A 26,211-nucleotide genomic window follows, 5' to 3' on the forward strand; every position below is an offset into this window, starting at 1 on the left:
GCCCCGGCCTGATAAATGAAGATTTGTAGTTGCTTTTGAGTAGCGCCTCTTCAGTGCTTTATATTAGATTGCTCTCGTTTGTAAGGTCCTTTCACGCGCAGACTCGCGAGATGTGTGTTCTTGATCATCTTGGGGAGACGTCGACACTTGAAAGGAGACACCCAGACTCACAAGCCTGGGTGAGAACTAGAGGTCGGGCGGGTCTGGTCATTCATTCATGCGTGCACTCAACACACATCTCCTGCGCATTCACCGTGTCAGGTGTGAGAAACAAGGTTAGGATTCAGCACAGAAGCCTGTCTTCAATAAGCTTTATGGGCTGGTGGGAGACGGACGAGTGTCAGTTGTTTTGAAGGCACGGAGAGGCACCTAAGCCGGCATTGGGACCTGTAGAAAGGATCCCCAAACCACGTAGACCTCTATTAGAAAATACAGGGGCTCTTAGTCCTGCAGAATTTGGACATATACTCATTCAAGCGGTTGAGGGAAAGTGGTTCGTTGAATGATGTGTGACAATATCGCTAAACTTTCTGTGAAGAACAAGTGAGGCAAAGAATTGGGAGCCAGTGCATTATAAAATCGGTTTTAAAAATGGGTTGAAATCTTGCCTGGCTTTGAAAACCTGCACCATTTGCTCTGTGATTTTGGACACATCACAAATGTATTTCTTAACCTGAACCTGAGTTTCTCATGCGTAATGGGGATAAGAAAACCTACTTCACCAGTTGACAGAATTAAGTAAGATAATGAATGAAAAAGGTTTAGCATTGCCTGGCACACGGAGCACAATAAATAAGAGCTATTAAAACTCATAGGGAGAACTATACTCAACACTTTGTAATAACCTATAAGAGAAAAGAATCTGAAAAAAAAAATACATATAGATGTATAACTGAATCACTAACCTAAACACAACATTGTAAATCAACTATACTTCAATAAAAAAATAAAATAAAACCATGGGGAAAAAAAAACCTCATAGGTACGTCAAGGTTTTTAGAAAGACAATTCAAAATGTCATCATTTTATGACAAAGGAAAATGCTGGAAGTTCTATTTCTGTATTTCATAAGATTAGTTTTTACTGCACATTTTTAAATCTGACAGTTTAAGGGAAATTTTTCGTGTTTCACAGTGTCAATTTTTTAGAAGATAAATTTATGTAAATATACAACGATGCTTTCACTTACACTGTGATATCCTTGAGCCAGGAGCTTTGATTTCTTTATCTTTGTATCCTTAAGATTTTGGACAATGCCTGGCACACAGTAGCCTACCACTAGTAGTGGGATAAGGAAGAAACCCTTTGAAATAAATTTTAGTTGTATGGCCAGGCAGGAAAGCAGTTAGGAACCTGCAGTCTGGTTAATAAACCACAAAATTATGTGATACTGCAGTATATGATACGGCTGTACACAGTGCACGGACATTTTTATTACCAACAGATGTTCAGCAACAGAGTAAGCCCAAAATGACACTAAATGGAAAATTTTTGTCAAGGCTTATAAAGTATATAAATTCCTTTGTAACATACCTGCACATAGGCACAAGGCCAAAATTCTAAGAGGAAACATGCAAAAGGCCCTTTCTGGCTCAAAGGTGGCCAAATTACTGTATTTAATCTAATCATCAGTACAAAATTCAGTAACAAGTAGAATATATGGGACTTATATCCATTTGATAGGAAACGGGAAGTACTTCTTGAATATTGATTCTGCCGGACCAGTTTCCTCTGATGTAGATGATGTAAAATGTTTTCATAAAATTGGGAGAATTTCTAATTCAGTTTGTATACACACACGCACACACACAGTGAATTCAAAAGTCTATACCACAAAATGTTAGCAGTAATTATCTCTGAGAGAGGTATTATAGGTGGTTTTAATTTTCTTCCATTTGCTTCTCTATTTTTTCAAATTTTCAACAATGGACATATATTACTATTATAATATTTTTTAAAAGGTATAATAGTTTTGGGACTTCCCCGGTGGCGCAGTGGTTAAGAATCCGCCTGCCAATGCAGGGCACATGGGTTCGATCCCTGGTCCCGGAAGATCTGACATGCCGTGGAGCAACTAAGCCCATGCACCACAACTACTGAGCCTGCACTCTAGAGCCCGCGAGCCACAACTACTGAGCCTGTGCTCTAGAGCCCGTGAGCCACAACTACTGAGCCCGCGTGCCACAACTACTGAAGCCCACATGCCTAGAGCCCGTGCTCCGCAACAAGAGAAGCCACCTCAATGAGAAGCCCACGCACCACAACGAAGAGTAGCCCCTGCTCGCCATAACTAGAGAAAGCCCACGTGCAGCAACAAAGACCCAATGCAGCCAAAAATAAATAAATAAAAATTTAAAAAAAAAAAAACGGAATATAGTTTTTTTAAATGACTATTAAGCACTACTCCCAAATTATACAAAACAAAAATAATGTGAGAGAAGGCTCTCAGACATTCACAGCTAAATGTGAATTTATTTTTCAAATTTATAATGCTGAAGGGAATAAAACATATTATTTACAAATTCAAAAGCTGAAGATCAGGGTAATAGATTCAAGTTCAAGTAGATATTAAGGGACCACAACATTAGAGTACAGAGTACCAAACGGAAGGCTCTGAATAGCCAAAAGGTGGAGCCATGAATTTGCTGGGCTCTGTGAAGAAGGAGCAGAGTAAAGATAAGTGGCTGAATGCAGCCCAAAGCTGAGAATTTGGTGAGGAATTTGCCCTGCCCCCTCCTTCTTTCAGAAGACATGGAAAGGTATTTTATCTTCTTAGGATCTGTCCCCCTTTCCTTGCTAATAGGGAAGCCAGCCTTTAGCAAGAGGACCCCTTAAATCCATCCTCCCCCTTGCTGGCATTTACCTACATGCTTATCTTTTTCACTGTCCTCCCTGAAACCCTTCAGTGGCTGTCCAAAACAAGGCCTATGAAGCCTTCCAAGATATGACACTTAAAAAAAAAAACACACAACAACAAGATATGACACTTGTCGTGTTCTCACCACTGCTTTCCTCATAGTTAAGATCCTGGCAACAAGAGCTACTTACAGTTCGCCATACATAGGCTGTGTTTTATTAGCTATTCTGTGCCTTTGCCTGGATGCACATTCCCACTTCCGTTTCTTTTACCTCACTTAATTCACATTCAGTCATCATGGCCCAAAAGCTTTCTCTGAACTCCCACCGCCATTCCTGGGCTGAGCAAGGCTTCCTTGTTCAGAGCTCTCAAATCATCACACTTAGTCACTGCCATGGACCTAGGTTTATGTGTCCATCTATTTCACTAGATTGTGAGCTCTCAAGGGCAGAGACTGAGCACTCCTTATTCACTTTTATATCCCAAACATAGTGCCTGGGACCTCGCAGGTACACAGCACCTGCAGTAGGTGCTGAAGAACCAAGCACCTCAGTAGGAATGGAGCCCCTATTCCATCTTGGGTATAAATACAGAGCTCACACTTACTCAGATGCAGAGGCAACTGAGATCCCCTCCTCCCAGTCATAGCTATCTGGAATCCCATTGCCTATAATCAAAACTTCCCCCTTTCTCAATCCAGCACTGAGAGTCCTTCTTCCCTCCTTGGTTTAACTGAAATCTGGCTCTTACTGGGAAATACTCCCACATAGCTTTCTTATACATATGTTGCTTATTCCCTCACATTCAATGTACACTGGTGTCCTCCTCTCTTCCTCAAAGTTTCCTGATTATTAGTCCTTGACTTTCACATAAACGCCCTGGTCCCTTTGAAAATCTGTGGTAATCTCACGTTTTCCCCCTGCTAATTCAGGTAGTTTACCAATCTCCACCACTTACTGGTATTTTGGCACATGGGTTAGTCTTCCTCTCCCTCCTCAGTCCTTGTTTGTCTTCATTCGAGAGGACTTCACTGTCCATGAAAACCATCCACATAACACTGGCTTCTCAGTTCCTTGACCACCTCAACTGAAATAACCTTTGCCCCCAACAGGCCTACTACCATACTCTGCAACTGTCTTCTCAACTGCTCCACTCTTGAAATCTCAAATTCAGTCAGCCCTCACTGACCTTCACTCCCGTGCCCCTTCTACGTCCTCCCTGCTATCAACCCCATCTCCACTTCAATCCCTCAGCAGTCTAGACTCCTTGGACCATTACTCTAATCACTTTTGCTGAGTCCTTAACATCTTCACCTTGTCATCCTTTCATCTTACAGAGCAAAACCCCAATCCTCAATCAACTGTCTCCCACCTCCACTCCTACAACTCGATGCTGAGTGTTGTCATAGGAAATCACATAATCACTCTGACTAATGCCACTACAAATTCAGTCTCTCATCTCAGCTGGACCCTCAAAGCTGCCTGTGACCCCCAGTTTGCCTGAGGAGTTCTTCATCACGCTCTGTAGTCAGTACCTGAGCATTTCTCCACTTTCCTCAAATCTCCTAGCCTACTACTTCCCTCTTCACCTTCAGTGGATGACCATGCAAAAATACCACAGGGAAAAAAAAAAAACAGAAGACATCAGGCAGGCACTCCCTCAACTTTTTACCTTAATACCTGCAAACACACCTACATGATAATCATACTTTCCTCTGACAAAATGTTAGAGATGTGCTTCTACCATCTAAGGCTAAAATCTCCAGTGTGCTTGAGCTCATCCGTCTGGGTCCTCATAGGGATTTTGCTCCATCATACATTCATTCTGTCTCCTCCTCCCTCCTTTCTGGCTCCCTCCCATATTAGTATTTCAACATGCTCAAACTTCCCTCATCTCTCCACCCACCCCAACAACACAAAATTCTCACTACAATCCCATGTCCTTTCTTCTACGCCCAGCTTTAGCTTATTCTTCCCTTGAATTCACAGCCAAATTTCTGTAAGACATGTTCATGTTTGTTGTCCCTACTGCTTTATCTCCCATTTCCTGCTTAAGCCACAGTTAAATAGCTTCTACTCTCAATACTCTTATTAATATGGTTGCTCCCCATGTCAATGTCTTTTTGCCAAATCCAAGGGTCATTTCAGACTTGTCTTCTGGTTCCTTTGAAAGCCTTGTATTTCTGGGCTTTATGCCCTCTTCTTGTCATCCCTTCTCAGTGGGATCCCCTTTCCTCTGCTATGCAGTTAAGTACGTTGGTGTGCCTCTGGGTTCTTTTCAGCCCTCTTTCCTTACTATACTTTCCCTGGATCATCTCATCTACTAACTTAACTACAATTACCATTTTTTGTTTATTATTCCCAAATCTTTAGAACAGATCTCTCTCCTGCTTCAGACCTATAAATCCAACTGCCTACTGTTTATCTCCTCTGCCATATCTCATGGACTACTCAATATTAAAATACATCTAATCCTGAACTAATCATATTCCTACTCTCTCCCCACATAACTTTTCTTGCTTTGTTCTAGTACCTATCTCAGTGACAAAGCCTAGGTTTTATTCTTCTGCCTCTCTTATCTTCCAATTCAAAGCAGTAAGTCCTAACAATTCCATTTCCTAAAAACCTCTGAAATCTATCCATGTTCCTCAAAGTCCACTGACACTGTCTAGCACAGTGGTTAAGAGCACTGGTTCAGAAGCTAGACTTCGTTCAAATCTTCACTCCACTATATATTATCCAGCTGTGTGATTCCACATAAGCAACAACTTCTCAAGTGCCTCAGTTCTCATTACTCAAAATATGTTACCTATCATTAGTGCAGACCACCATCACCTCTACCTTGGATTACCCTGACAGCATCTTAAGAGGGCTACTAGTCTCCAGTCTGGCCCTTCTGCAATCCAATCTCCTCAGTGTAGTCAGTAATCTTTCTAAAACACAAATCTCATCATGTTACTCCTTACTGTAAACTCTTTAATGATTCCCCATTGCCTTCAAGAAAACATTTCAACCCCTTAAAAATGCATACAGGACCTTTAAAATCTGGTGCCTAATTCCTTCCCTTATTCCTGTCCTCTATCACATGCAAGCCATACTGAACTATTTGGCGATCCTCAGACTTAACGGTGCTATTCTTTGCCTCTGGGCCTCCGCATATACAGGCATCCCTTGGAAATATTGCAGGTTCAGTTCCAGACCACCACAATAAAGCAAATACTGCAATAAAGTGAGTCACACAAATTTTCTGGCTTCCCAGTGCATATAAAAGTTATGATTACACAATACTAGAGTCTATTAAGTGTATAATAGCATTATCTCTAAAAGAACAATGTACATACCTTAATTAAAAAAATAATGCTGTCAGAAAAATGGGACCAATAGACTTGTTCAACGCAGGATTGCCACAAATCTTCCATTTGTAAAATATACAGTATCTGCGAAATGCAATAAAACAAGGTGTGCCTGTACTGTTCTGACTGCAAACCCTCTCTCCCTACTAAACTGGCTAGGTTAACTTATACTTCTGCTTCACATCTCCTTTTGGGTATCACTTCTTCTAAAAGCCTAACTCCTAAGGCTGGTGAGGTGCACCCCAACTAGATCCTTAGCATTCCATACCTACTTTCATCCTAAATATTAGGTGTTAATCTCAACCATAATTGCTTCTTTAGACTGTAAGTTCCTTGAAGATGGTGACCATGCCTTATTCACTACTATGTCCATAGGGACTAGGATAGTGATGGGCACATAGTAGACATTCAACCAATACCTGTTGAATAGATTATTGAGTATGCACTGCTTGCACACCTTTTAATTAACTTTATCTAAAATTTAAAATGTTACATCTAACCAATCATGTCACCAGCCTATACAGCCCTTTAATGTAGAAGGGATTTCTTATTTTCTACCATATATCCTATGGAAGGAGTGATCTGAATACAGACACACCACATTTTGTAAAATGCAAGTAACCTTAAGATTGACTTAACTGCCACATTTTAGAAGAAATTTTAAAAGATTACATTGAGAAAATTCTTAACGCACAGTGAAAAGAGACAATAAGAGGAAGTTTTTTTATTCAAAGGTATAACTGGATAAGTAGATTTGTTTACAACCATTCTTGTGAAATACTTTTTAAAAAAATACAACCAACTTCTTTGCCAAAAGCAGACACAGACCTCAACTATGATGACCTAATTTTTGGTGGATAATGTACATGATTAGGCAGAAACAGGCAAGCTCACACTGGAAGATTAACTATCTCAGTCAAAACTCCGTTTGTGGCCCCCGCTTCTTGATCGATTTCTGTTCCCACTTCGTCTTCTACCATCTTGTCGACTTCCTGACCGACTCCCCTGTCGACTCTGTCTACCTGACCGGCCACCAGGTCGACCACCTGACCGGCCACTTGACCAGCCACTCCTCTGTCTGGAATTAGAAGATGTGTTTCCATCATAATATTCTTCAATTTCAGGCAACTTGGCTGGCACTGAGAGTACCCAGTCTGAATCATGCCACTCTGCCTGTTGGGATAATTTACAGGATTAATATAAATGCAAAATAGAAACCATAAGCAAACACGTGAATACAGGAGACTCTTTTCATATCCATTAGCTAAAGGCCATCTAGCCATTAAGTTCAAAGTATCTAGAACAAAACTGAAGACCAGAAAACAAAAACATATTCAAAGCTCATTCACTAAAGTTTCTAAGTTTTATGAACAAACAAAACAGAAACAGACTCAGATACAGAGAACAAACAGGTGGCTGCCAGAGGAGAGGGAGGTGGGGGGATGAGTGAAACACGTAAGAGAGATCAAGAGGTACAAACTTCCAGTTACAAAATAAATGAATCACAAGGATGAAATGTACAGCATGGGGAACATAGTCAATTATATTGTAGTATCTTTGAACAGTGACAGTAACTAGACTTATCACAGCGATCATTTTGTAATATATAGAAATACTGAATCACTCTATTGTGTACCTGGAACTAACACAGTTTTGTAGGTCAATTATACTTCAATTTTTTAAAAAATGCAGACAATGGGAAGAAATGCTTCAAAATGCTAATAGTGGTTATCTCTGGGGGGTGAGGATTATGAGTGCTTGTTATTTTTTACTTTATGCTTTCATGTGTTTCTAGTTGTCTGCGATAAACGTGTACTGCTTGTAAAATTAGAAAGAAAATAAATGTCATTAAAAATGAAAAAAATCGATCCTGGTAAAATTTAAATCTCAAATTTAACATAACAATACAAAGCTTGGTTCCCCTCCCCAATGCCCCCACCCCCCAAAAAAAAAGTTTCTAAAAGCTAAGTTTTAGTCTCAGGAGAAATTTTCAGGCTGATTTTGGGACTCTAAATTCCTACTCAGTTTATACATTTTAAAAGAGAGCACCGGTTTCTCAGCACAAAACGAGTAAGTCACTAATAAGTAGTACATTGTTTTCAGCAGATATATTGACAGAAGCAAGGAGTGTGAGCTGAGATTAAAAATCTGTCAACACCAGCCAGGGACTAAAAAATGTAGCCATTGGAAACAATTTGGTATCGGGGTAAACAACTCAAGATATAAAAATCATTGCAGCTCATAAAAACATTGGTATGTCATATCCTGCTACATTAACTGTTTTTCATTGTGATCATAAGTTGCCAAGGCAAGTTAATATTAAAATACCTTACAGGTAAGAGTGAGCAGAGACAAACAGCCACACACACCACCGGTGGCAATATATGACCAAAGCCTTAAAAATACACACACCTTTTGGCCAGGCAGACATCTTAAGTAGTTCATCTTAAAGAGACAAACATGGCAATGTATAAAGAGTTAGCTATGCCAACATTTAAGGCTGACCTTAAATGCCAACATTTAAGGCTTACCTGTTTATAACAGAATATTAGTATTATAAATAATCTAAATGTCAGAAAATAGGACATTGATTCAGTTGGCCACCCAGGTGGCCAAATGCCAGGGAGCCAATAAAAACAAGTAACTGTACAGTTGACAAAGAAATGTGTTTACAATATATTCTGAATTTGTAAAAAGACTTTAAAAACCAAATAATCCCATTTTTGTTTCAAAATATGTATATAAATATGTACAGGGATGTAATAGACAAATTCCACAGTGTAGGAATCTAGTGGACAATCTCTTTCTTCAACAGATAAAATACAAGGGAAATTTTTTTAAAGAAAGAGAGAGAGGAAGGAGAACCTATAAAGAAAACGAGACAAACATCAAATTACAATGTATGAACCTTATGGACCTTCTTATATTTAAAAATATGTAGGAGACAGAGGGAAAATTTAAATAGAAAATTGGATAATATTGAGGAACTATTATTTTGGGGGGTTTAGTTATGGTATTATGATTGTGTTTTTTGAAAGTGTTTTTAGTATTTTAGGTATATAGAGATATTTATGGTTGAAATGATAGACTTCCTAGAATTTGTTTCAAAAGAATACAGGAGAGAGTGGGGAAGTGGATGGAAGTAGACATGAAACACAATTGGCCATGAGTTGATAAGTGCGGAAGCTGGGTGATGGGTACATGAGGATTCAGTATGCAATTCTATTTTTTCACATTTGAAATTATTCATAATTTTTAAATGTTTTAAGTTATGATACAGACTGGATATTTATTATTATTATTTTATTAAGGAATTGTTAACTGATTTAGGTATTTAGCCTAAATCAATATCATAATGATATTATGACTATGTTATTTTTAACCCCTATCTTTTAGAGAAACATACTCAACTATTAAGAAACATACTCAACTATTAACTATTAACTATTTAAATACCAGGCTTCCCTGGTGGCACACTGGTTAAGAATCCGCCTGCCAATGCAAGGGACACGGTTTGAGCCCTGGTCCGGGAAGATCCCACATGCCGTGGAGCAACTAAGCCCGTGCACCACAACTACTGAGCCTGCGCTCTAGAGCCCGCGAGCCACAACTACTGAAGCCCGCGCGCCCTCGAGCCCGTGCTCTGCAACAAGAGAAGCCACTGCAATGAGAAGCCCACGTACTGCTACAAAGTGCAGCCTCCACTCGCCGCAACTAGAGAAAGCCCGCGTACAGCAACAAGGACCCAACACAGCCAAAAATAAATTAAAAAAAAAAAAAAAGACCCAATGCAGCCAAAAATAAAATAAATAATTTATTTAAAAAAAATTTTTTTTTAAAATACCTGTAACCTTTCTGACTCAGTTGTGGGAACATCAAAGCAAACACCCTAAAAGCAAAATGAAAACATTTTTATTTAGATGCATATGAGTTGATTTTTTAAAATATCTGCTTGTAATCTTACATTAGCTAAGAAAAGATTAAGCTTGTCCCATGATTGCCTATAGGATTAAACCAGCTAATATATAATAATGCATGACACAGAATGGCTGCTAATCGTACTTCCTAAATCTAAAAGTAGACCAGTATCTAATAAGAACTGACTACTACTGAGAATCTACAGTATTCTCTATAATGTTTTGTAGACACTATAATGTTCCATGTCCCTTGTAAAATGACCCGTCTAATAAATTCCTTTAAAAATTTAGTGCCAGAAACTTTCTCTCGTAAAGAGCTGAAATGTTTATCAGATACCGAGAATGAAGTAACCTAAGATGCTTCCTCTTTGGTTTTGGTTGCTGATAAGTTGGAAGTTAATTTAATATTCAAGTATAGCTTTGCACTAAGGACCTTGGTATATTTTCCTTCCCCTCCACATTTTTTCTGAATGTATATATTTGTCTCATACTTGCCACAGATCTTTTTTGAAGGTAAGTAATATTAAATTTGAGAAAGATAACTATTTCCAATAAATGAGCTAATAAATTATAGACTAGAATGAACCTATGTTGCCAAGTGAGATGAATAAATATGACATCTTTTCTCAAAACCATTAGAAGAAATCAGTCACTTATATTACAGATGGTCTTAACTTTGCTATTTCATAATTGTATGAAAATACTTAATTCACTTTATTATCCTCATTAACAATCAATAGCAGGCCACTTAAAAACCAATATTGTGTATTCTCCAAAAAATAGAGCTGTTTAGCTGTTGCAATTATAAGTTACTTAATCTTAGAAAATAAACACACATAACCACATGTAATATGTATACAAAGGCAGAAACTTAGAAAACTCGGATATTAGTCAAATTAAGCAGAATGACTTTACAGCTTTCTAGAGGAATGGGTTACTTAAATAACTCCCCAAATTTACAAGTGGAAACATACTAACACATGGAGAACATCCCATTAGGCTTCAAAAAAAAGAAAGAATCTGCTAGTGTTTATAATCGTGTACGGCAGTTGTCTAGAAAAGCCTACCATATTTCCTTTTAGGAGGCACATTCTGGTAATTTGGGACACGGCATTACTACTCAGCTTTCTGTTAAGTTCTTTCCAAGCACAGCTAACATCCTGTATTTCTTCTGGGCTTTCCAGAGTCATGGTCACAAACCCCTTAAGGAATAAAAGTCACATTATGTTTGGGAAAAAAGCAGCAGCAGCAGGACAATGACATTCTAACTTGACAGCCCTTTTTGACTTAACCATGCACTTCTTATGAGCCAACAGTATAACATGACTGCTAAAAAAATAACTTCTTTGAAACTATATTAATAGAAGACTAATGTTTATAGATAACTGAAAGTACCATTCTTCTATACATTGCTGTAAAGACTACATTTAATTCTAACCATCATGCTTTAAGAGGAAATTAAACAAACTAGAGCATCAGAGAAAAGATAAGGTAGTGGAGAATTAAGGAAATGCTGAAGGAATCAAAGTTGGCTTTGAGTGGAAAAACAAGAGGACATAAACCTCTTTAAACTTCTGAAGGATTATTACATAAGCAAAAATTACTTGTTCTGTAGAACTTCACTGGGCAACAAAAGGATCAACACGAAGAAGATACAGGGAGGCAGTCATCTAACAAATATTTGAGCGCCCCCTATGTATGTGCCAGAGATGCTCTAGGTGCTAGAGATTCAGCAGTAAATAGTCCTTTGTCTCACGGAGGTTACAGTCTAGTGTGTGTGTGGCAGGGGGTTGGCGTGGCGGCAGTGGATAATGGTGGGAGAGGAGACAGTAAACAAATAAGGAAATAAATATAATGTCAGATAGCAATAAGAATCATGAAAAAAAAATAAAGCAGGGGAAGAAAATGAAAATAGAGAGTAAAGGGAGGGGTAAGCTATCTTAGACAGTATGATGAGGAAAGACTTCTCTGATATGGTGGTATCTGAGTAGAAACCTGAATGAAATGAAGGAGAGAGCCAAGGTTATTAAAAGGAAAGAACGTTCAAAACAGCACAAATAAGTGTAAAGGCCTTTTGTAGGATTAAGTTTATGTTTGAGTATCAGCAAGTAGGTTAGGGTAGCTGAAAACAAGCAAGGGGAGAGTGATAGGAGATGAGGCCAAAGAGGTAGCAAGGGAAGACCCTACAGGACATTCATGGTAAAGACTGTGGATTTTGGTTTAACCCATAAAAGAAATATCAAACCACTAACATCCTGTTGCTAAGATATTTAGTCAGAGGATAGATCACCTATCTGCCAAAGAGGGATTCTTTTATTAGATAAAAGTTGGGATTAAATTACCTCTCACATACTTCTTAGCTTTAAAAGTCTATCTTCATATTTGCTTAAGAAGTATGGTTTAAATGTTTTCTTGAGAAGTACCTGGTGGGTTATTAGGGATAGGGTGTTTGCTCAGTGCTAAAGTATCACCCCACAGATTACTTACTAATTACAGAGAGCAAAATATACCTTTATAATGGGAATATATGGCTCTGGGTATGGTTTGTTTTGACATCTGATACTGACCCGGCAGGGGGGACAGGTCAGATGGTGTTTTTTACACACACACACACACACACACACACAGACACCCTCCACATATACAAGCAATCCTTACTTTGCATGGTGTTGTGTTAGCTGCACAGAGTCTACTTCTCGATTTGCATGGCTTCATGGCAAACAAAATGAGGAACAGGTTCTGGTATGCAAGTTTCAGTTGACAAAGTACTGTGCAAAGTGAAGATATCCTATATTTCCCTCCAGATAGAGAGATATCTATGGTTCAATTTTAATCCTTCTCAACCACATGCAATTTTCTCACAGATTTCTACCTTATCAGAGGTGATCAAAGAACGTGGTTCAAAACTTGATGCGCCAGAGATGTGGGCTAATGCTGCAGCCAGTGCATCCACTGCCCCTTTCTCTTCTATCAGTCTCTCAGCTGATGGTCGGAAAAAATCAACAGCAGCATAAGAAACGGAAGCCAGAGACCTATGGTTTAAAAATAGTAAATTTTCTTGGTCAAGACAAAGGGGAAAAATTAAAGATAAGAGAATGAATGGGAAAAGAGAGAAACGTTTTCATATTTTAATATAATTAAATGTCTGCTGGTAAAACTGGTGATTAAATTTTCTGATATGTGAACTAGGAGAGCTTAAAGATGTATAGCCTAATACAAAAGAAAAAAATCATTCAGCAAGGTCAGAAAGCATACCTGATGGCATCCATGCTTTTAGATTTAACTAAATCCATTGTAGAAGGAACACCTACACGTTTAAAAGTAATTCCCTGAAAATGAAAGAATTACATTAAAGAAAAATGGAAGTCTTTACACTTAATTCCTAAATTAATCTAGTTTGCTGAATTTCCATTTCTTGGACTTAAAGATTTCCAAGCCCTAGCAGACCAAAAGATTTTCTAATAAATCATCAATTACAAATTCTAGAAAGAGAAAAAAAATGTTTTTGAATTGTCTCTTAGTTACAATCATGGAATTTCAGTTGCAAAATAAAGCTGATTTAAAGAAAAGAAAAGGATGCTGTTTATATCAATCAACTTTTTTCTTATTATCCTCATTTTACAAAGTATATGAAATACTGTATGAAAACACACATCATAAAAATAGGAAAAATGTGAAATACCACAAAAACTCCAGACCACAAAAAATGTGTAATTTCTTATAGAAACTGGTTAGTGTACCATTACTCGATATAATCTTAACTATTACACCAAGACAATGTCACAATCATCCGTTTACAATACGGGACTAAGAGGTACTGAAATCACAATGCACTTCTGATTTTAGTATCAAGGGAGAGGTTCAAGGGAAAAATGAGAAAGTCAGCTCTTCTGTCTTCACAATAAAAGCTGTATTAAAACAAAGTCTTGCAGCTAATATAAATTTAGCTCTCCACATGCTTCACATCCAAATGCAGCTTAAACTGAGAAAAGTTATAAAGATCTAATTGTGAGGACAAATACAAAAAGATCTGTTTTCTAAGGCACCATTCAGATAATAAGCCTGAAATAATTTAACTCCACTTACTGCTTTTTGTTCCACATATCTTAGTTGACCTCTTTCTCTTGGTTGATAAAAACATATGCAAATCCCTGTCCGGCCAGCTCTACCTGTGCGTCCAGAGCGATGAATATAGGACTCAACATCCTAGAAATAAAAGAGGTAACTCTTCTTAAAAATCTGGCAAATTAAACAGTCATTCCAGCATCCAAATAATAATAAGAAAAATAACAAGACTACTACTATCAATAATAACATTTTTATTTCAATCCTGTTGCTCTCTTCAACATCCCAAAGAATTTTTATGCTTGAATTCTGCAATAAAGGGGATAGGATTTAAAACCTTTTTATCCACTCCATCCCAGGGTTCTTTACATGGCAACTTTTTATAATTCCCTTGCATGATTCCATGCCTCAAATCCAAATAAAGAGGTTAATCATTTGCAAAGGCACCAGATTCTGATCAATTTAACATCACACTAACAAAAAATGGCTAAGAGCAAGAAAAGATAACATATTTTTCATATATAAGCAACGTCTTAAAAATAAAACAGCAATTTATATAGCTGCTCTTATTTTCTCAAAATCAAATCTCATTTCCTTGAAAATTAAAAACACAATGAGGTATCACGGTATTCCTGTTAGAATGGTCATCATCAAGAAGACAAAAGATAACAAATGCTGCTGTGGAAGTGGAGAAAAGATAACTTTGGGCACTGTTGGTGGGATTGTAAATTGGTACAGTCACTATGGAAAACAGTATGGAGGATCCTCAAAAAATTAAAAATAGAACTACCACATGATCCAGCAATTCCACTTCTGCGTATATATCCAAAGGAAACAAAAACACTAATTCAAAAAGATATCTGCACCCCCATGTTCACAGCAGCATTATTTACAATAGTCAAGACACGGAAACAACCTACGTGTCCATCAACAGATGAATGAATAAAAAAGTTATGGTATATATATGTATATATGTACCATATACATATGGAATATTATTCAGCCATAAAAAAAGAAGAAATCCTACCATTTGTGACAACATGGCTAGACCTTGAAGGCATTATGCTAAGTGAAATAAATCAGAGAAAGAAATACTGTATGATCTCACTTATATATGGAATCTAAAAAAAAACCAACAACAACAAACAAAAAACTAAACTCATAGAAACAGAGATCAGACTTGTGGTTACCAGAAGCAGAGGGTGGGGGGAGGGAGAAATGAAGGAAGGTGGTCAAAAGATACAAACGTCCAGTTAAACAATAAGTACTATGGGTGTAATGTACAACATGATGACTATAGCTAACACTGCTATATGATATAGTATAGGAAAGTTGTGAAGAGAGTAGCGCAAGAGTTCTCCTCACAAAGAGAGAACGCTTTTTTTTACTTTTTTCTTTTCTTCTTTTATACCTACATGACGAGAGGGATATTAGCTGAAGCTATTGTGGCAATCAATTCACAACATATGTAAATCAAACCATCATGCTGTATGGCTTAAACTTATACAGGGATGTATGTCAATTATTTTTCAATAAAACTGGGGGGAAATAATCTCCTTTCCTACCTGTGGAGGTGAACTCTGAATCACCAGGTCAACCTCAGGAATGTCCAAACCACGGGCAGCCACATTCGTTGCCACCAAAACTTTAAAACTACCCTCTCTGAAGCCTTTCAGTGTAATTTCTCTTTGTGACTGTGCGATATCGCCATGTAAACACTGGGCATTCTATTTGAAAAAAAAAAAAAGGAAAAGTAAGTGTATAGCACATACTTGCAATTCATAGCACCAAACACCATACAGTCTGTGCTCTTTTTTGTTGCTGTTGTTTTTAAATCTTACCTTCTGATAATTATAAAGATACATGCTTATTGTTTTTAAAAAATTAAACATTACAGAAAAACACTTAACATAAAATGCAAAAGCTTCCCTTAATATCAGCCTCCTAATAATTAACTGCTAACAGTTTGGTGAATATTCCTCCACATATTATTTTTTAAATACATACACACACACAGACCCCTCACAAATCCTAGCATATAATTTTATGTATTCACCTATAAAAATGGGATCTTACTATATATGTACTGTTTTACAACCTGTTTTATAAATTTTTTATATCTTAGCCATTCTTCTACATCTATAGATATACAGCTACTTAATTTTTTAAAACTATACATGATTTCTTCATATGGCTGCAGTATCTTTTTTTTGGCCATGCCACACAGCTTGCAGGATCTTAGTTCCCTGACCAGGGATTGAACCTGGGCCCTGGCAGTGAAAGCGCCAAGTCCTAACCATTGGACTGCCAGGGAGTTCCCAGTATCATTTATTTTAGCAGTACCCTACTGATTTGGGTAGGATCCAAACTTTCATCTTCAGAAACAGTGCTACAACGAATAACCTTGTACTTACAACTGCAGACCCCTTAGTATATTTCAGTAGGTTACATATCTAGAAGTTGAATTTCTGGGTCAAAAATTATAAACATTTAACATTTTAATAGCTATTGCTATTAAATTAAAACTGTATTATAAAAAGAAGTTGTAAACAAACAAACAGAAACCAGACTCACAGACATAAAGAACAGACTTGTGGTTGCCAAGGGGAAGGGGGGGTGGGGGAGGGATGGATTGGGAGGTTGGGGTTAGTAGATGCAAACTATTTCATATAGAATAGATGGACAAAAAGGTCCTGCATAGCACAGGGAACTATATTCAATGTCCCGGGATAAACCAAAATGGAAAAGAATATAAAAAAGAACGTATATACATGTATAACTGAGTCACTTTGCTGTACAGCAGAAATTAACACAATATTGTAAATCAACTATACTTCAATTTAAAAAGAAATTGTGCCCATTTACTCTTCAACATTCTATGAGTGTTTATTTCATCTTACCCCCATATATATATATATATATATATATATATATATATATATAAAATATATATATACCGCCCACCTGTATACTATGAATCATTATAATCCTTGTAAATCTAATAGGCAAAAATGATTTCCCAATGTTGTTCTAATTTACATTTCTGTAATTTTCAGTGAAGGTGAACCATTTATACTGGGTTGATCTTCCATGTATGCTGCAAATAATTTCCTAGTATTACAAATAAATTTCCTAGTATTCTTAGCCACTATGAAAAGTTAAAAGTTCATAACAATGATTTAACCCCAACAGTATCTAAACTGCAGCATCTAAGCATAACGCATTCATGAGTGAATTCACTGAGCGCTTGCTATGCTCCAGGTACTATGCCAGGTTCTGGAACAATCATAAAGAAACGACCCTGGGACAGACAAGTTGACAAGTATTTTCAATACAGTATGATATGTGCTATAAGAAGGTGCAGGGTGCTATAGAAATACCTAAGAGGGGAACCTAACTCACTCTAGTTTGAAGGGAAGGCAGCACTGAAGCTGAGACCTGACAGATAACAAGGAACTAGTAGTCAGGTTAAAAAAAGAAAAAAAAGAAAAAAAAAAGGAGGAGGTTAGGGAGTTCCAGGAAGAAGAAATATCACATATAATTAATGTTTCTGGGGAACTACAAATATTTGAGTATTGCTGAAGCACAGAGTTAAAAGGAGAAGTGGTGAGAGATGAGACTGAAAAGGAATATGAATTTTATCCTGAGGACAATATGGAACAATTAAATGATTGTAAGCAGAAAATTTTCATGAACATACTTGTATTCTAGAAGGAATATTCTGGCTACAATGTATAGAATATATTAGACAAGGGCAAGGCAAAAGCTAGGGAGACTCAGATAGCAGACTGTTGTAGAAATTCAGGAGAGATATCAGTGGCCTCATTGAGGCAGTGGCAACGACCATTTATTCATTTAACAAATATGTGGTAATCTACACATCAGGTACTAGGGATAAAATGGCAAACAAAAATTAAAACTTTCTCTATCCTCATCATCTTGATACTCCGGTCGAGGAAATGGGCGTTAATCAAGTAATTAGGCACACAAATAAATTTAGCCAAGAAGTGTAACTCAAGATGCATGGGTCTAAGAGGCAAAGGGCGTTCAGAAGAGGACAACCTGACCTAGTTTGGGGCAAGGAAGAATTTACAGAAAAGTACTCTGGACTGATATCTGAAGGATGGGAGCTGCTAGGCAAGACAGACTACAAGTACAAGAGCCCTGTGGTGACAGGAAACATAGCAGGTATGGTGAGAGTGCAAAAATAAGGGAAAAGTGTGATAAGATGAGGCTGGAAAGGTAAGTGGGGGCTAGGCAGTAAATGAATTCAAGAACTATTAGCAGGGACTTCCCTGGTGGCACAGTGGTTAAGAATCCACCTGCCAATGCAGGGGACACAGGTTCGATCCCTGGTCCAGGAAGATCCCACATGCTGCAGAGCAACTAAGCCCATGCACCACAACTACTGAAGCCCACGCGCCCTAGAGCCCATGCGCCACAACTACTGAGCCCACGTGCCGCAACTACTGAAGCCTGCGTGCCTAGAACCCATGCTCCAAAACAAGAGAAGCCACCGCAATGAGAAGCCCGCACACCACCACAAAGAGTAGCCCCTGCTTGCCGCAACTAGAGAAAGCCTGTGCACAGCAACAAAGACCCAACACAGCCAAAAAAAAGAAAAAAGAAAAAAATAAATATTAGTATATGAAATTGGGAGGACTTGGTGAAGGGAGTGGAAATGAGGTATGAGGGAAAGAACCATATATATGACTCCCAGATTTTGAGCTCCTGCAACAGAAGTAGGGAAGAAATGGACCATTTTAAACCATAGGAAATAGAATCTAAAATACTTTGTAGTTACCTGGATGGCAAAAGGAAGGAAAAGAAGTCAAGGGTGATATGTAGATTTCTGGCTCGAACTATGGGTATCATTCAACAACAGGGAATGCTGGAGACAGAGTGGGTATAAGTGTATAAAAGAGAATGAACTCAATTTTAGGTACACAGTGGGTTGGGGTGTCTGTGGCCAGTATGATAAACACAAGTCTAGATTCTGGAGACAGAGCTAACCTGGAAAAAGATTTGGACATCATCAGCATATACACAATGACTGGAACCACAGGAGTGATTAGATATATTTATCTATACACATCTCTATACTTCTATATTTCTACACTTATTGACTGCTTATTATAAAAGCCCTATACTAAATACTTTAAATGATTTTATTTAAGTCTTAAAGGTATAAAAAAATTTTTAATACCACTTTTTTTTAAAGATTTATTATTTATTTATTTATTTATTTATTTATTTATTTATGGCTGCGTCGGGTCTTAGTCACAGCAGGCAGGATCTCCGTTGAAGCATGCGGGATCTTTCGTTGCGGCACACGGGCCTCTCTCTAGTTGTGGCACGTGAGTTCCAGGGCACGTGGGTTCCAGAGCGCGTGGGCTCTGTAGTTTGCGGTGTGCAGGCTCTCTAGTTGAGGCATGCGAGCTCAGTAATTGAGGCGCGTGGGCTTAGCTGCCCTGCAGCATGTGTGATCTTAGTTCCCTGACCAGGGATGGAACCTGTGTCCCCTGCACTGGAAGGCGAATTCTTTACCACTGGACCACCAGGGAAGTCCCTAATACCACTTTTTAAAGAGGAAACATGGGCACTGAAATAGGAAGTTATTTGCCCAAGGTTATACAGCTAGTAAGTAACACAACTGGGATTTAAATCCAGATCTGGGAACGTCCCCGGTGGTCCAGCAGCTAAGACTCCGCGCTCCCAATGCAGGGGGCTCAGGTTCGATCCCTGGTCGGGGAACTAGATCCCGCACGCCGCAACTAAGAGTTCACATGCTACAACTAAAAAAGATCCTGCATGCCACAAGTAAGACCCAGTGCAGCCAAATAAATAGATAAATATTTAAAAAAAAAGAGTTAAAAGAAAAAAAAATCTTGATCTGTCAGACTCCAAAGTGCAACTAATCACTATGCTCAGAAAGAATACGTTAAGTGAGAAGAAACAATTACAGAGGTTAGAACTCTGAGGAACGCCAATATTTAAAGTACAAGTAAGGGACTTCCCTGGTGGTGCAGTGGTTAAGAATCCACCTGCCAGTGCAAGGGACAGAGGTTTGAGCCCTGGTCCAGGAAGATCCCACATGCTGCGGAGCAACTAAGCCTGTGCGCCACAACTACTGAGCCTGCGCTCTAGCGCCTGTGAGCCACAACTACTGAGCCTGCGTGCTGCAACTACTGAAACCTGCGTGCCTAGAGCCGGTGCTCCACAACAACAGAAGCCACCGCAATGAGAAGCCAGTAGTCCCCACTTGATGCAACTAGAGAAAGCCTGTGCACAGCAACGAAGATCCAGTGCAGCTAAAAATAAAAATAAATAAATAAATTTATTTAAAAAAAAAAAAACAATAATAATCCTTTTCCTTTAGAGATACGTACCCAAATATTTATGGGCATAATAACATGTTATCTAGGGTTTGCATCAGGATAATTCAGGAGCAAGAAGTGAGTGGGCATTTGGATGAAATAAAATAATTGTTGCAGCTGGAAAATGAACACATCATTACACTGTCAACTTCTGTGTACGTCTTGTATAAGTTTGAAATTTTCTACTATAAAAAGTTAACAGAAAAAAAAACATGGATTTAGTGTTCTGATCCATTCATTCAATAAATATTTGTGATTCTTCTTATACACAACTCTAAAATATTACCACTCTTACCCACAGAAACTCATTTTGTTTCACTCTTTGTATTTTCAAGATCACATTTGCAAAGTTTTAAGAAAACTTCTGATGAAAACGGATAGAATTCTATCCTGACTTAACAGATCATGAGAGGCTGGCTATAAATTCTTTCTGAATGAGACTCAATTCCAAGAATGACTATCAAACCTAGTCCACAAAGGACATGATTTTTTTTTTGCTCAGTGATTCATACCTATAATCTCAATTAGAGAAAGCATGAAAAAAGACGTACCTGTTTTATGTGTGGATTCATGGCCATTTCAGTTACATTCTTTTTCGTCTCACAGAAGATAATAGCCCTTCCTTCAGACCCACTGTAGACTTGAAGGACATCTCCAATAACTGCTGGCCTCTGAGACCAATGGCACTGGATGGCCAGATGCTTTGAAGAAAGAAAATATCAAATATCTGCTTCATTAAAATTATTGAAAAAGATTTCTCTTGGACATTTTTTTTTCTATTTGTTCAAGAATTGGCCTTCCTGGAAGACAATAAGACAACGATTCTCCCCAACCCCATTTGAAAACAGCCATCAGTAGGTGAAAGGATAAGCAAATTGTAGTATACTTATACAGTGGAATACTGTTCAGTGATTAAAAGGAACCAACTACTGATCTATGCAACAATATGGATGAATCTCAAAACATATGCTAGGTGAATGAAGCCTTACAGAAAAAGAGTATACACAATATGATTCCATTTGTCTGAAGCTCTAAAACAGGCAAAACTAATCTATAATCTATGATGGAAAAAAAGCAGAACAGTAGTTGCCTCTGAACGGGGACTGGGCAGGGGCACGGGTGAACTTTCTGTCATCATGGTAATATTCTTTGTTTTGATAGGGGTTTGGGTTACACACATGTATGAATTTGTCAAAACGAAGCAAATGCACACTTAAAATTTTGCATTCTGTTGTATGTAAATCTTATCTCAAAAATTGTAAATATTAGGTGGATGAACCTTGCAAACATTATGCTACATGAAAGAAGCCCAACACAAAAAAGCCACATGTTGTAATGATTACATTTATATGAAATAACCAGAAGAGGTAAATCCATCGAGACAGAAAGCAGAATGATGGTTGCCAGGGGCTAGGAGAAGGGGGGAATAGGGAGTAAATGCTTAATAATTACAAGATTTCCTTTTCGGGTAATGAAGCGTTTTGGAAGTAGATAGACGCAATGGTTGTATAACGCTGTGAATGAACTAAATGACACTGAATTGTACACTTCAAAGTGGTTAATTTTAGTTATGTGAACTTTACTTCAATAAAAAAATTGTAAATATTGAACTCTAGCTAAAGATATGCACACTAAAATACTTATGGGGAATTATACTGATTTCTGCAATTTGAAATAAATAAAAAAATAAGATGGATATAGGGATGAGTAGATATGCAATAAAGCAAATATAGCAAAATATTAATGGCAGAATCTAGCTGGTGGGTATATGCGTGTTCACTGTAAAATTCTCTCAACTTTTCAGCGTGTTTGAAATCTTCATGATAAAATGTTGGGGAAAAAGTATACTGTAACATTTTAAATCTGTGCATTTTAACATATTATATCTCAATAACATTGTTTAAAACAATTAATTACATAACACATGGAAAACAGAGATAAGCACAAAGAAGAAAACTAAGAATCATTTGTACCAGCTATGTCGAAGTCTTGCTTCTTCCTCCCCACCTCTCAAAAATAAAAATAAAAAAGATCCTGAATCTGATCGAGCCTCACAATCTACCATCAACTCACAGGAAAATGAAAACAGAGGAACATGTTAACTAACATCACAGCGTTGCAAATCAGCAAAATTGAGACTATGGGAAACTTGTAAGACAAATGATCAGTTCTTTTCAGTAAAAAATTGCAAAGAAAAAAAGGGAAAGAGGAACCTGTATTTTAAAGGATTTAACAGATGAATGGATAAAGAAAATGTGGGGTATACATACAATGGAATATTACTCAGCCATCAATAAGAAAATGAAACCTTGCCATTTTTGACTACATGGATGAATCTAGAAAGTAAGCCAGACAGAGAAAGACAAATACTGTATGATCTCACTTATATGTGGAATCCTAAAAAACAAAACAAAATGAAAACTGACACACAGATACAGAGTACAAAATGGTGGTTGCCAAAGTGCAGGCGGGGGAGGCGGGGACCTGAAACAGGTAAAGGAGATTGACAGGTACAAACTTCTAGTTATAAAATACGCCACGGGGATGCAATATACAGCATAAGGAATATGGTCAAAAATATTGCAACAACTTTGTATGGGAACAGATGGTTATTAGACTTATTGTGGTGATCATTTCACAATATATGCAAATATCAAATCACTATGCAGTACACCTGAAACTAACAAAATAGTGTACGTCAACTATATTTCAATTAAAAAAAAGATGGTGAATAAACGTTCAACACATGGATAAAAAAAGACTTAAGACATATAAATTAGTAGCAATATAAGGATCTTATTTGAATCCATATTCAAACAACCTATTTACAAAAAAAAGACAACTAGGGTAATGTGAACACTAGATATTTAAAGATATTAAAAAATTGTTTTTTTTTACTATGATGGTAACTTTGTGGTTTTTTGTTTGTTTTTAAAGAGCGCTTGTTCTTTTAAAAATATATATAATTATACGAAAATGAAATGATGACTGGACTGCTTCAAATGTAGGGATTAAAGAATGTATGGGGGTATAGAAAAGATCAGTGTTAAAGCCTGGTGATGGGCACATCAGATCCTTTGTACTATTCAACTTTTGTACGTGTTTGAAAGTGTCCTTAATAAACTTTTCTCTTTCTTTTCTTTTCTTTTTTTAATTTATTTTGGCTGCACTAGGTCTTAGTTGCGGCATGCGGGATCTTCGTTGCAACATGCGGGCTCTTAGTTGCTGCATGCATGCGGGATCTAGTTCCCCGACCAGGGATCGAACCCAAGCCCCCTGCATTGGGAGTGCACAATCTTACCCACCGGACTACCAGTGAAGTCCCATTAATAAACTTTTCTTCACTGATACATTTTATGTTCTTAATGTAAAACTTGCAGCCATTATAAAATATACAAAAGCTTCCTTTGACCATCCATACTATAAAAGTCCTCTTTCCCAGAAGTAATCATTATTATTAGTTTGATGTTTATCCTTCCCACCTATCTTTGTACATAAATACCTAAAGAATCCATTTAGGATTATTTGTGTATTTTTTAAAATAGTATGATTCGGTACTTATCATTTTATAATCTGGTTTTTATCAGTCAAATACATTCTTTTTAACCATTACATTGTATTTATAGATTATACTCTTGTTCATCTGGACTATTTTTATTTACATACACATATATGTACATCTGTCAAATGTAAAAGTGACATATATGGTACATACCTGTCAAAATAATGCAAATACTACCTTTCTTTTTTTAAAAAAAACACTATATGTTTAAATTTTCATGGAGTCAAAATTATAAACCTTTTCCTTTATGGTGCCTTCTTCTGTCTTTATGTTTAGAAAAGCCTTCCCTTTCCTCAAATCAAATAACTGTTGACCTACAATCTGCTGTAAATTATTTTATGGCTTAATTTTTTTAAATCTTTGGGAGTATTTTTGGTATACGGTATGAAATGAGGATCTTTCTTCCACCTAAGCTTTAACAAATTATCCCAACACCAGCAAATTGAGATGAATTACTTCGTTTTTCACATTCTACATACTTTAAGTCTGTCTCTATGGATGCCTGTGTATCTCCTGTTAGGACTTGCTTGTTCACAAACTTTCTTCCCCCTATTTATTTTATTCTGCTCCTGAGTCTCAGACTATAGAAATACATAGGTATCTCATTGACTAAGGGCAAAAAAGAGATATTTGGCCTGAACTGGTACCCAAAACATAAGTTTAGCTTCAACAAATTTCAAAATATCAACTAAAAGCTAAAATCTATCACACTGGAAAGCTACTTACTTCCACAGTAGTTGCAGCCTTTTGAGTCATTTTCCCAACAAGGTCAACCTGTTCATATCTGGATTTCATGTATTTTTTTGCAACTTTGTATACCCACTGTGGGCAAGTTGCAGAAAAAAGTAAAGTCTGAGGATTGTCTTCAGAATCTTAAATAAACAAAAAGAATTCAAATGCTTTCTTAATTTCTTAATATCCCACAATGTAGTCAGCTCTTAAAAATCCCCCCGAACTTCAAAGAAATAATGAAAAATTCAAAACTTGGGGTGAGTTTTGAACATATAAACTTTACTGCAATTATCAAAACTTTCAACTTTCAAAACTGAGGGAAAGTATCAATATGAAGAAAACTGAACCTAGAAGGAAGATGAGAATTTAAGAAGTAACAATGAGCAAAGAAATCAGTAAAATGAGTTAGTAAAACTACTTACTATAAAATAATACATGGAAGAAAGCACAGAAAGCTAAGAAAATGGTTAAAGTATGCTATTGTACTTTCTTGTTCAGGAAGAAAACAGATACCAAATACCTTTAGTTTTGTTAGAACACTGGGGACAATGTATTAAAAATCATAAAATAAAAAATTCATAAGCTTTTAGATAAGAAAACAATTGCTAATGTGCTTATTCTGAATTAGGATATACCAGTTTTGTAGGATTCGTGGATAATATCTTCAACTTGTTCAGCAAAACCTAAATCTAACATTTGATCCACTTCATCCAGCACAACGTGGCGCAGTTTAGAAAGATCTAATCGGCCACTCTGCAGATGATCTTTGATACGGCCAGGGGTCCCAACCAAGATGTCAATACCATTTCGAATATGATTAACTGTGAGAGGAGAGAAATATCAATAATACGTAAAAATTCAAATGTAGATTTTAGATTTGAGTAGCAAATAGATCTTTGTGCTGCCATCATACATATTTACTCACTTTGGCTTTGATATGATGTTCCACCATAAAAACACGCCACACTGAGCTTCCTAGTTATATCTTTGAAGTCTTTGGCTACTTGGTTTGCCAGTTCCCTTGTAGGAGCCAAAACAAGTACCTGAGCAAAAGTTTTAAAAAACAAAAAGATAAGTTTCTGTAGATCTTTAAGTTCAAACTGAGAAGACTATTTTTTAAGGTGCATTTAAAACTAGGAATCTCATCATTAATGTCATAGTATTTAAAGACAGAGCACAAATAACAACAACAAGAACAGCTTATGTTTATTATATCCTCCCTTACTTCCTTAAGGTCTCTCTTCAAAAGTCACTTTCTCAATGAAGTTCCTAACCCTCTTTTCATATCCTCCCAACCATGCTTAACTGTTTCTCCTTAGCACTTATACCATATAAAATATTTATATTCT

At 37.1% G+C, this 26,211-nt stretch overlaps 1 protein-coding gene across 2 annotated transcripts in view; it reads right to left on the bottom strand.

The window, feature by feature from the left end:
• Positions 1-6,905: 6,905 nt before the first annotated feature.
• DDX50 (DExD-box helicase 50) overlaps positions 6,906-26,211 on the bottom strand; it is a 28,291-nt gene continuing 8,985 nt past the window's right edge. For both annotated transcript variants that reach the window (XM_059899973.1, XM_059899974.1), the window contains 11 exons: positions 25,788-25,905; positions 25,498-25,683; positions 24,857-25,002; positions 21,120-21,269; positions 15,757-15,918; positions 14,213-14,332; positions 13,382-13,455; positions 12,999-13,158; positions 11,194-11,328; positions 10,054-10,098; positions 6,906-7,382 (listed from right to left, as the gene is read on the bottom strand). In XM_059899973.1, the coding sequence (XP_059755956.1) occupies positions 7,122-7,382; positions 10,054-10,098; positions 11,194-11,328; positions 12,999-13,158; positions 13,382-13,455; positions 14,213-14,332; positions 15,757-15,918; positions 21,120-21,269; positions 24,857-25,002; positions 25,498-25,683; positions 25,788-25,905 (1,557 nt within the window). In that variant the 3' untranslated portion in view covers positions 6,906-7,121. The remainder of the gene's footprint in view (positions 7,383-10,053; positions 10,099-11,193; positions 11,329-12,998; positions 13,159-13,381; positions 13,456-14,212; positions 14,333-15,756; positions 15,919-21,119; positions 21,270-24,856; positions 25,003-25,497; positions 25,684-25,787; positions 25,906-26,211) is intronic.

This window comes from Balaenoptera ricei, chromosome 16, assembly GCF_028023285.1.
Source record: "Balaenoptera ricei isolate mBalRic1 chromosome 16, mBalRic1.hap2, whole genome shotgun sequence".
Lineage (NCBI taxonomy): Eukaryota > Metazoa > Chordata > Mammalia > Artiodactyla > Balaenopteridae > Balaenoptera > Balaenoptera ricei.